This window comes from Pecten maximus, chromosome 13, assembly GCF_902652985.1.
Source record: "Pecten maximus chromosome 13, xPecMax1.1, whole genome shotgun sequence".
NCBI lineage: Eukaryota > Metazoa > Mollusca > Bivalvia > Pectinida > Pectinidae > Pecten > Pecten maximus.
Window position 1 is genome coordinate 25,275,001 of NC_047027.1, and position 13,787 is coordinate 25,288,787.

The following is a 13,787-nucleotide window of genomic DNA, read 5'->3' on the forward strand; positions in this document are numbered from 1 at the left end:
CTGAAGAAAAATACATTTTGTGTTTTAAATTGATAAAAAAATACTATCTGTCGAAGGTCTAGTACCTTTAACGTTTGTATTAAAAATGAAAGGTTGTAATGATTGTGAATTAATATGGAGATTATTCCAGATCAAAATCAGGGTGGAATGTTGGCGCGATGAATAGAGATGTGATTCAAATATCACAACATATGTTATGTGTTAGAAATTAAGATTCAAATTTGACATACATATCAAATTAATTACTCTTAAATTTCCATTTCCTCTATTCATCATCGAAACTTTCTAGACAAAATAATTTCCGTACGAAAGGTTATCATGACAGCAGAAAACAACGAAGAGAACAGAACAGATATAGAACAGAAAAAGGAAATAACAGAAAAGAATAGTTCTAAAAGGTTTCAGCATAAGAAAAGAAAAAAAGTTTCGAGTAAAAGTATACCACAACACCGTACAGCCGTTTAATCAAAGAGAAACTGCCAGTAGTGAATATTTGAACTAGTACATTCACAAAACAAATAAACGGATGGCTGGGGTGATTTATACTAAAAAACGTGATACCGCTGGAGTAATACAAGGACGTAACAGCTTAAATGATGGCAATTTATTTACATTTGTATTTCAAGATATACATGTATATATATATATATATATATAGAATGTCACATGGTAGAATACATATCACATGCCATATCAGTTTGGGGACCCAGTATCAAACACAAGGCTTCGTCACACAAAAGGCTTCGTCACACAAAAGGCTTCATTACACAAAAGGGTACTGGTTTATAATATGTCCATATAGTTTAATGAATACTGCGTAGGTTGTACTTTTTACCCGAGATACATCACTCAGGCATCGCTAACTAATTGTATTTTGTATCACACAGAACATTTAAGGCGGTCAATACGTATGTCAAGAATGGTATCGGGGAAATATCAATTCACTTGCACACAAATGTTCGAAAAAGCAATGGCATCACTGTGCTTTCAGATCGGCTCAAAACACTTTAGCCTAATTTCTACTATGCAGAAAAACACATTCTAAATCAACTAGATATTTTTTTTTTAAATCAGGCTAAAATAGAGCCGACAGCGGTTAACTGGCTAGCTTGTTATAAGGGAAATTACCGAATGTATTTACGAAATCGATCATATACCGATAATACTCTAATCGTTAAGAGAGATAAACGATAAATTTATAATCAATTTAGTTAATAAGTTATGTGTTAACATTGCATTGTGCAAGGAGAAATCGATAGGGTATCTCGTGTCACGTTTACGATACTGATTGGTGATTTATATATTTACTCTATATGCATTGATGCTAGGTACGTACATATATTTATATGTATGTGTTTATGCATTTGAAAACGACAATGAAAGTAAAACAGTCAAGGTTTCATTTCACAAATATAACAACTGGACAATGTCTTCCTTGATCTCCTGTCTCCAAGCAGACCTTGATGAAACATCACTTCCTTGAGTTTCATAATGTTGTATAAAGACTAATCTCTACTAGCGATGGTAGTATTGATATATGTCCCTCTGTTACCTGACAAAGAAAGAACTGAATATATACGAGCATGCAAAGAAAGATGTGCTTAAGATAGTAAGAAAACATAACCTATATATATATCACCAAAACAATACATATCATCATATATATATATATATAAAGTATACAGATATGTATAGCAAATAAAACAGAAATTATATATTAGCAGTACGGTCCTGCATTATCGATGATAATTTGTAAATACAGATAATTTTATTGATCGATTTCATCGTGGTTCAATTACTATGGTATTATTCTTTTATACAGTTAAACAGAGGGATTTAAAAGAAAGGTTTCTTATCATTCTCGCAATCTTCCTAAAAGAATTCAAATCAGGTACCAGACGTTGTAGTGTTAAGTTCTTCATAAACGTTTGCATTCGAACGTCCCTCCAACGACTCGTACTTTCTGTTATTAGAAGGAAGCAGTTGTTAATTTGAAGTTACATGGTTTATCCGCAACATCAATGTTTAAAACGAATGATATAAGATATCGTACAAATCACAGCGAATCACAAGCGTTGATAATCTACCTACCCAGCATCTCCTTCATTGTCAGGACCAATTGGGTTAACTGAAAGTACAAACAAAAAATCCGCTAATTTGTTTAATGAATAATAATGAAGCGGTTAGTACATTTAAATGCAAAATGTATAAATATATAAAAATACACACAAAATAGTACAAATCATCTTCGTATATGCTACCCGATTATATGATGATAACGTAAAAATGGCCATAGAAGTTCCTAAAAACACTACAATGAGGTAAAAATTCAAATAATGGGATTGTTAACCAGACAAAATATACGAAACCCCTAGTAGCAGCTATACAATATGAGAACTATGATAACGGCGTAGCAACCTCCGAAAACAATCTTGAGGATTAGATATTATAAATTTTAGAACTATGATTACAGTGAAGCAACCTCTGAACAAATCTGAAAACGGACGCTACCGAATTTGAGTCTTAAAAGAGCAGCTAAACTAAAATTTGGTTGCCTCCGGCAGTCAGAATTTCCTTAGATTGCTACGCTGTTTTCATAGTTCTTATATTCATAATATATGAAGACTCAAGCTCAGTTGTCCGATGTCATCGGCAATATTCCTGACATTACATCGCTGAGTTCCGAGACTTAAATTGTGTCCTCTTCCTATTGTCAGATTTATTGGAGGTTGCTACTTTATATTATGTTGGGACGAAATGTCTGTTAAGATTAAGCGTTTTCAAGCACGGGAAACATTTCTTTTTGACTTAGCGTTCAATCATAGAACATTGATTCTGTACATGTCATTCTAACATCTGCCTTCGGCCCAAGAAAGCTTCAGGTTTCATTTTTTTTCAACTGCCATATAGATTACTCTTGCTGTATCTTATTGTATTTCTAGTACTGTTCATATATCTTGTGAATGTGTTTGTTTTCATTGTGTCTTGATGAAGGGGCGAATTACCTCGAAAATGTGCCACACGGTTGGAATTACCATAAATATACCCATATATATATATATAATATGCATTAAACACCGAATGCGTGTGCTTCTTAATCTATATGACACTATGCCTTACCATGATGATGTCCTCCGATTTCAGAATACACGGACGGCTTGGCAACCTCATTAGTATCAAGTTGTTGATATGAAGATCTGTATTATATTTAAATAAAAACAAATGTGTAAAATACTGTTGTTATCGTGATACACTTATTCGAAAGATACACAAATAATTATATTTAAAGCTGATATGGTCTACGGTTGTCGGTTTACCGTTTATTTCCGCCTTGAGGTCTGCCACCTGTAAGAAAAAATGGTAATAAACACTTAACTCGAAAATACATTTTCGTTTAGTAAGATGCGAACAGAAGAAACCGTTTGGTTGTGCTTAGTTGTACAATATACACTAAATCATTAAGACTCAAAGAAGCATTAACTGTTACAAATAATTGATAGAAACATTGTGTTAAATGTAAATATATGATGATAATATAAACATAATAAGTAGCGTATTAATAATCAGAAATTACCTCGATCCGAAAGTTGCATATCATGGCATTCATTCTGTTTTGGAACCTGACTTTTTCTGTAACAATAAGGTAGACAAAATATTGTATGACTGATCTTTCCAGTCAATCGCCTGGCTGTTTTTGGAAAGCATGAGGTTTTACAAGAATACGCAATTAGGGCAACATGATTAATATCGCTTTTTTAATGTGAAATGATACATAATCTATAATGGAGTTTATTGTTTTGATCTTAAAGAATCACATTAAACAGACGTGCGCATAAATAAAACAAAAGTAGAGGAAACGCAATTGGCAGATGAGGTCCCGACTTAACATGCTGATTTCTAAAATGCGAAAACAAAATTATTGTACAGATGATTGAAGAGTTCCTGGGAAAACGATATTACAATTTATGCATCGGATGCATCGAAAAGAAGTGATACGGCCATTGAGTGGTTATCCATTTCAGTTTTCTGAACTCTTAAAAGTTACGATGAATAAGGATGTTCTAAATACGTTGTCAAACATTGTTCATGAAGGGTATTATTTCTTTTTAGTTATGTAATAAAACGGAGAAAAACAAACATCAAAATTGACACTCTTAATATTTAATACTCGCCTAAATATAAATGTTACTGGCATTTGCTTACCTTTGGCATAGTCTTCCATATCCTGCAAAATAAGATAAGCAGTTAACTAGTTAATACATCTTAATATTTCTTACTATTTAACGACTGTTTTGTAACTATTTCATAAGTACTGTGTAAATTAGTTACTTAGTTACTTACGTCTGGAATATAGCACGATTCCAACCGAGAACAAAAGCGTGAGAACGCCAGTGACTGCCAGTACAACTCCTACGACATACATATTGTCAGTTCCACTGGAACGTGCTGTATCAAACGAAATATTATATTTTAATTTCCTATCAACATGGATTCACCCTTTTTTCACGTTGTCTCAAGAGCAACTCAGGTAATAGCATACGGGTGCAGAAGCTGTGAGGACGATACGCGCAGGAATTTGTCATGTTTCGTGCGAACAGTAAACTGTATCTTGCTGTCGTCAATTGATAAGTCCCCGTTAGAAACACGTAGACGCTAAGAAATGAAGTACCAACTGTTATCGAAATTATACTTGAAAATGGTATGCATGTAATTTATTTGTTCATCAGTTGACGACAAAGACATCTTCAGGGTAATACAACATACAAAAACATACTAAGAAAGCTGTGACCGTATACAATATCTCATATAGTCATATTTTGCTTTTTTAGTGTTTAAATAGTATCCTTTACGAATTAGTCATTGCCATTGATATAACACAGTTTAATAATAAGGTGCTATAAAATGGAAAATATGCAGTGGTATTTGCTAGATATTAACGTGTATAAACATTACAGCCGACAGCATCAGCCGATGTTGTGTTCCCATACTTATTGTATGCGACAACCTTAAAGAAATAGACATGACCTCCATCCAGATTTTCTATATTTTGACTATACACGTCCCTTTCGTCTGTGTCTTTTGTAATCATCACTGGATACACTTCTTGTGAGTTTAGAAACCTGTCTGTGCTGAACATAACATGGTAATACTGAGATTGCCCTCCGTCAATCCACGAGACTTCAGCAGAATGAGGTTTGGTACAGACAATTAACAGACTGTTTGGGATTCCTGGGTTCACTGTAATATCGAAAAGAATGAAGAAGTGTTATACATGTTACCATTTATCCATGCCATTTGCATTAAGTTACAAGAATATAAAATGAATAGTATCTGTATAAAATTGTTTACGCCATAATTATTCTATTAAGATAAAGTCGAATTATCTAACGTAATAACTTCAAATCAAGAAAAAAATATACTTGTGAATCCCGTATCTAAACTATAGCATACTAACAAGAACATACTGCGTTATGAGACATCAACACATGTCGTATTTAAACAAATAGATTTTGAAGAACTTGTTACATATCATGCGAGATCTCTTCTTAAACACATCGTTTTCCTGCAGACTTTTGTTTTCCAAATTAGGAAACGATGTTACAAATACATTACGCTAAAACATTGTACAAAAGATAAAAAAAAAATTAATTTTACTGTATAAAAATGCTAAATGTCAAAAGAAGGCGGGTAAACGTTCTCAGATAATCATACTTAAAACTTGTTCTTAACATTAGGTAAACAGGTTAAACAGACTAAACTACCGTATAATACCGGTTTGTAATTTTGAGATTTGCTTTGCGTTTTTTGTCAACTATCGAAAAGATCAATAAAATAAGTGAGCATAACAAGTCACGATATGAACCTTCGAAGCATTATATTATAGAAATGTTATTCAGATAGAAGTCATTAACATATTCAGCTATTGATATCGATTTCACTTGATATTTTCCTGACTTTTCATTAATATTGAGAAATCGGATATGTTTGTCGTGAAACTTTACAGCCATTAGGAGTAAAATACTTACGTTTTTCACGAACTGCGAAGCTAAGCATGGCACTTCCTTGGTTGTTTGTTGCCGTGACGTTATATAATCCAAACCACCTCTCTTGTAAACTGGTCCGAGTCAAAACTGAAATAGCAGTTAAATTACTCGCCTCAAACGTATTTTGTATAATAACGCCATCCGTCCCGTTTCTAAGATCCGTTGCATCAAAAGATTTGTAGGGTTGGAAGGTCCAGATGAAAGTTGGCGCCGGGTTGGAGATGAATGTAGAAGACAAAATAATGGTGTCTGACTGGGAAAAATAAAACGTCTGGTTTTGGTCGAGCATTTGATACGGATGTGGTTCATCTAAAAAGCAAATAATGTATGATTGGTCAAATATTGTATCTGCATCAACCAATGGAATGTGCCAATAAAATAATACCTGAATCATGAAATAACACACAGGGTAACTTTTTGCGAAGACTTCATAGTAGTGTAATCTCAATAAACATACCAATGTTCATATTTGTATTAAGCGATAACACTCCTTAATGTGTTATCTACATTATTCGGTATTAGATCCATATTCTTATGATAATAATGAAAACTAAATGTGACGAGTTTCGTTTTAAATGTTCGAAAATGTCTTAAATGACTGAAAACACCTTAACCGTTTTCTTGAATTTACTGTTTTAATCACAAATTCTAAAGGTCGAATAACACAATGAAAATTGAAGACAGAACATGATATAGAATGGTATTTGTTTGATCAGCATTCAACTTGACTAATGATAACGTTCATGAGATTTTGTTTTTCGTCAGTCATCCGAATTGTAAAAAAGAGATGATACGGAACCACTACTGGTAGTTGCTACTATATAACTGTATAAAGGTTTCAATAACTAAGGACCAACTCTCCTTATTTTACTAATCGGATATTTCAACTAAAGTCAGAAAACTAACATTTCACAATAACACTGATCACTTTAGTCGACTCCCCGGCAGCATTCCTAGCAGTACACCTGTACGTCCCGTGTTCTGATCTGTCCAGCTGTCCCAGTGACAACACAGGTGAGGCAGTAAAGTTGGTGTTGTCCGGTCGTGTCCAGACAAAGGTACAGCTAGGTCTACAGTCCGCTGTACAGGTGATGTCCGGTAACGTGTCACCCTTTATTCTGGTATATTTGGTCTCCTGTGGTGATAAAATTAGCGAAGAACCAGGACCATCTGCATGCATACATAGTTTTAGCATTAATATTTTATTAAAAAAAATGGATTTTTGTTGCAGTTATTTTTTTTATCGTTTGCTCGATTTTATATATTAGTTATAACAATTTGACAATTGTGATATCACTTTGGTATGGTCAACTTATTATTTTAAGTTGCTGCAATAAAACAAATACATGTTTTCTTCTGCAATTTAAATGAAGTGGTAGCATGGTACAATGTACATATGTATACATTCACATACACTACTATATGTTGAGATACCGTGATCAATGCTCAGGTTTAGAATGCGATAGTAGTAATGGCATGATATGTATTTGATGATTCATTAAAGTGAAACTGTTATCATTTTGAATTAAATCAATGTTTTCGATTTACTGTATTCTACATTTGTTGTCACTTCATATGTTTCTGTCATAATACTTAAAATCACACCATGTTTATGATAGACAGATGATACTCATTATACCTCATATTCATGTGAAACTAATCATTTCCTGATACACATATAAATGATCATTTTTTTTTTGTTTATATTGACGTGCCACTATGATATGTTACTAAGACAATAGTATCAACATTTTAGATAGGTAACGACTATGAAACAATGTCCTAATGTTCAATATAATAGGACATCTTACTTACACTGTAATGTAACAATGATTGTTGAAATGGACTCCCCGACAACATTCCATGCAGTACACCTGTATGTCCCGTGTTCTGATCTGTCCAGTTGTCCCAGTGACAACACAGGTGAGACAGTAAAGTTGGTGTTGTCCGGTCGTGTCCAGACAAAGGTACAGCCAGGTCTACAGTCCGCTGTACAGGTGATGTCCGGTAACGTGTCCCCTTCTGTCCTGGTGTAGATAGTGTCGGACGGGGTCAGAGCTACGGAGGTACCAGGACCGTCTACAGTGTATTAATGTTAAAATTTAGATGTTGTTTTGTACAGTAGTGTATGCTCTTTTAAGTACCTGGTTTTATATTAAATAGAAATAGTTAACGTCAACATATATCAATATAACATAAACACGATGTGCATATACCATAGATTATTTAAGTTTTCTTTTTCTGAACTAGAGTTCAGAACAACAACAATACAAACCACAGACGAAAAAAACATCATTAAACCATAATTTCTATCGATGTATTTCATGATGTAATACATATAGAAAAGACGTTTTATATCGTAAAGTATGCACATTGATGCAGACACAGCTTGACACATCTGAAATAGACACGATCTACGCCATCGGAAGTATTCAGCAAATGAGTAATTATGGTATCTGCTGTTGTGATTAACGTCTTTGTATCTGACTCAATTACACTGTATGGTAATACTGGTTATTATAGTTACTTACACTGTACAGTAATACTAGTTAGTATAGTCGACTCCCCTCCAACATTCCTAGCAGTACACCTGTACGTCCCGTGTTCTGATCTGTCCAGTTGTCCCAGTGACAACATAGGTGAGACAGTAAAGTTGATGTTGTCCGGTCGTGTCCAGACAAAGGTACAGCCAGGTCTACAGTCCGCTGTACAGGTGATGTCGGGTAACGTGTCCCCCTCTGTCCTGGTGTAGGTAGTGTCGGGTGGGGACAAAGCTATGGAGGTACCGGGGCCGGCTGTAAAAGGTAAAACTACCCTCTATATTACTAATATTTGGCACGAATATACCAAGAAGACTGTAAAAAACAGCATTGTCCAGCGACCTGTAAAATTACACTATACGTATTGTTACTAATTGTGAACAAACATTCCCCGAAAACATATATTAAAAATGAAATTATTGGGGAACAGTTTTCATCTGCGCTTCATATATATTTTGATGTATTATCTACGTTCGGCTCCTATGCCATTTTTACAATCTGTATAGCAAATTCCATTTATATAATATATCAATACTCCAATCTGAAGCAGGTTGAAAGATTTATCATCTAATACTTTGGTTTTGTTTATTTTGAATAACGCCCAATTAACAGCAAGGGTCGTTATTAAATGTCAAAACTCTAAATATTGTAGAACTATTTAAGCTTTTCAATATGTATGTAATGATATAAGATATTGAGCATTGATATCACGGTTAAAAAGAGAGAAATAGAAGTCATCAGAATGACATTTATTATTGAGAGGGGGGGGGGGGGGGGGGGGGGGGGGGGAAGAAAATATGAAGAAAAACAAAAATGTGAGCATTTTTTTATCATTATTTTCAAAATATTTTGTAAATAAATTAAATAAAAATAAAAGATGTAAACCAAAGCAAGAATTATTTTTGATCTTTTTTGTATGACTATGTAACTGTATCTACTACTATGTAATTTATCAACTATATACTGTATAAACTACTATTTACAGTATCTAATACTATATACTGTATCTATTATATACTGTATCTACTACTATATACTGTATCAACTATATACTGTATAAACTACTATTTACAGTATCTAATACTATATACTGTATCTATTATATACTGTATCTACTACTATATACTGTATCTACTATATACTGTATCTACTATATACTCTATCTACTACCAAATGAAATTTTTTAAAGGGGGGGGGGGGGGGGGGGGGAGGGGGGGGGGGGGGGGGGGGGGGGGGGGGGGGGGGGGTTTTTTTTTGGGGGGGGTTTTTGGGGGTTGGGTTGGGGGGGGGGGGGTTTTTTTTGGGGTTTTTTGTTTTTTGGGAAAGGGTTTTGGGGGGGAAAACCTTTTGGGTAAAATTTTGTTTTTTTTTTGGGGGGGGAAAACCGAAAAAAAGAAAATAAAAGGTTTTAAAAACCTTTTTTTACTTTTATTTTTTCAAAATATTTGTAAAAATAAAAAAATAAGAAAAACCCAAAAACAAGAATTATTTTTTATCTTTTTTTCTATTATCTATATATTATTCAAACATATACTGAAAACTACATTTACGTATCTTCTATATACTTTCATATATATTATCTACTACTATATATTGTATCCTATTTTTGTATTACTATTTCGATCTAATATATACTTTTTAATTATATACTGTATTCCCTATATAACTGTTCTACTATATACTGTATCTACTACTATATACTGTATCTACTACTATATACTGTATCTTCTACTATATACTGTATCTACTACTATATACTGTATCTACTACTATATACTGTATCTACTACTATATACTGTATCTACTACTATATACTGTATCTACTACTATATACTGTATCTACTACTATATACTGTATCTACTACTATATACTGTATCTACTACTATATACTGTATCTACTACTATATACTGTATCTACTACTATATACTGTATCTACACTATATACTGTATCTACTATATACTGTATCTACTACTATATACTGTATCTACTATATACTGTATCTACTATATACTGTATCTACTACTATATACTGTATCTTCTACTATATACTGTATCTACTACTATATACTGTATCTACTATATCTACTATATACTGTATCTACTATATACTGTATCTACTATATACTGTATCTACTATACACTGTATCTACTATATACTGTATCTACTATACACTGTATCTACTATATACTGTATCTACTATATACTGTATCTACTATATACTGTATCTACTACTATATACTGTATCTAATACTATATACTGTATCTACTATATACTGTATCTACTATATACTGTATCTACTATATACTGTATCTATTATACACTGTATCTACTATATACTGTATCTACTATATACTGTATCTACTACTATATACTGTATCTACTATATACTGTATCTACTATACACTGTATCTACTATATACTGTATCTACTACTATATACTGTATCTACTATATACTGTATCTACTATACACTGTATCTACTATATACTGTATCTACTATACACTGTATCTACTATATACTGTATCTACTATATACTGTATCTACTATATACTGTATCTACAACTATATACTGTATCTACTACTATATACTGTATCTACTATATACTGTATCTACTATATACTGTATCTACTATATACTGTATCTACTATATACTGTATCTACTATATACTGTATCTACTATATACTGTATCTACTATATACTGTATTTAATACTGTATCTACTATAAACTGTATCTACTACTATATACTGTATCTACTATATACTGTATTTAATACGGTATCTACTATAAACTGTATCTAATACTATATACTGTATCTACTATAAACTGTATGTAATACTATATACTGTATTACTATAAACTGTATCTACTATATACTGTATATACTATATACTGTATTTAATACGGTATCTACTATAAACTGTATCTACTATATACTGTATGTAATACTATATACTGTATTACTATCAACTGTATCTACTTCTATATACGATATCTACTATATAATGTATCTACTACTATATACTGTATCTATACTATATAATATATCTACTATATACTGTATATAATACTATATACTGTATCTACTATATACTGTATCTACATATACTGTATCTACTGTATACTGTATCTACTACTATATACTTTTACTAACACATTGTTAAGCATAAAGTCCCCAATTTAATGTATGTGATACTCACCTGCCACGTTTAGTGTATAATCAGCACTCTCCAGACTTGGTTCAGGTAGGATACGTTACTATATACTGTATCTAATACTATATACTCTATCTACTATGTACATATAAAACACACCTGCCACATTAAGTGTATAATCATCACTGTCCAGTGTCCTGTGCGTTACGTTATAGTTGGTACGTCTACAGTACCAAACAGATCCATGGTCTCCCGTCTGTGGCTGTATGATCCACCGGAACACTGTACCAAGTCCTCCAGACGTCACACAGGAACAGACATCCGGTGTACAGGGGACGGGTGGGGTGGCTTTAACGTTGTAACATTGGTCGCCAACTACTTGTACACTACCTGCTGAAGTAGTGACGTCAGAACGGCGGTAAAACCGGACAACGTTAGCCTCCTCTGGTACATCAATTCAATTCAATTCAATTCAATTTTTTATTCCAGGGGCCTTACAGCCCAAAGGTTTACATAGTTAATTGACATTAATGGACATGTTGTAATAAACATAATTTCACATTTGGAGAGTGATCGATTGCGACGTAAACACAATTTTAAATATATGTTCTTATTAATTATATAAGTATTCTTTGAGTCAAAGTATTACACAAATAATGTGAAAGACACCGATATGTATACTTTGCATATAGATAGATATTTATGTGTACTGTCTGCAGTACTTGTTGTTCCGACTGGAATAAACATTACATCAATACATCTCAATAGAAATGAAATATAATATTTGAAACGAACACAACAAGTATTTACTTATAATGCTTCTGACCTTCGTTTATATGCAAAATGAATAAATTTTCCAAGATTACTTAACTCTTTGACATTTTTCACACTCATGAGTTGAATAAGTTTAAAAATGCTAGGTCTACGATAATAGTATGGTTTCAAATATTTAGTACGTAAGTCTATGTAAAAAGAACATTTTAAAATAAAATGGAACTCATCCTCAATATCAATATTATTGCATAATGTACATCTCCTATTTTCTCTTGTTACATTCCTGTATCTTCCACTCTCTATATTTAGTTGATGCGACGATAATCTAATTTTTGATATGTACTTCTTGTATCGGTGATCGATAGGTTTCCTTAAATAAAATTGCAAGCCAAAATTGTCTATCAAATGTTGATATAAATAACCTTTTGGAGAGTTTCGAATATTACATAGCAGTTCTTGAATATGAATTTCTTGGAATTTGCTTTCGATTAATTTGTAAGTAATTTTACTTTCAAAAGTGCTGTTCCATAAATACCCTAATCCTAGTTTTTCTAGTTCTAGTTTAATATTCACTATCCACTCATCATTATTTAGTAACCTACATCACACGTCAGTGTAAACTCAGTCCCAGGGACAGCGTACTCAGACGACCCGGTCAGGGTTACAGCATCTGAGCGAATTATCACAGATTGAGTGAAATGTAACGTCAGAGGAGTTACATATGTCTATACATATGTTGGACGTTCCATATGGTTTTAAATCATTAGGGAGAAATTTCAAAATACCACAAAAGATCCAAGCAAATCGGAGGTGGTTTTTATTTTTAGTTGGCTGTGTAAAAAATAAACTCCGACCGTGTTAACCGTAGACGGAACTACCTATCGATATGTATCATAGTCTTGACATTACATATGTGATATATCTATCTTTTATATATAGTAATTCGCACAAAGGAGTTGACGTCTCAACCAATGGTATATTGAATGGCGTTATCACTTATGCATGTGCATGATTATGTCGATGTTATGTTTTATCTAAACTAGACTTACTGGAGAAGTAAAGGGTGTTTGTTCGTTTTCTTTTTCTCGAAATATAGTTATTTAGGTTGAAAGAACGCCGGCTTCTTAACTATTGAATAATACCAATGACACATTTTCTGTATCTTGTAAGGCCTGCTAGGGACCATAAGTGTGCAAATACGGGTATGGACTAGCGTACATTTATACAAAAAAAAATAGAGATAAGCTAATCACACGAGAAATCTGTGTA

At 32.9% G+C, this 13,787-nt stretch overlaps 1 protein-coding gene across 1 annotated transcript; it reads right to left on the reverse strand.

Annotated features, from left to right (window-relative positions):
* Positions 1-589: 589 nt before the first annotated feature.
* On the reverse strand, positions 590-7,893 carry LOC117341540. The gene is made up of 12 exons (XM_033903412.1): positions 7,860-7,893; positions 6,951-7,214; positions 6,027-6,353; positions 4,939-5,238; positions 4,342-4,446; positions 4,204-4,225; positions 3,575-3,630; positions 3,318-3,345; positions 3,121-3,197; positions 2,092-2,128; positions 1,896-1,963; positions 590-1,552 (listed from the first exon to the last, which is right to left on the reverse strand). The coding sequence occupies exons 3-12, from the start codon at positions 6,331-6,333 to the stop codon at positions 1,506-1,508; spliced, it is 1,047 nt and encodes a 348-aa protein (XP_033759303.1). The 5' UTR covers positions 6,334-6,353; positions 6,951-7,214; positions 7,860-7,893; the 3' UTR covers positions 590-1,505.
* Between the last annotated feature and the right edge of the window lie 5,894 nt (positions 7,894-13,787).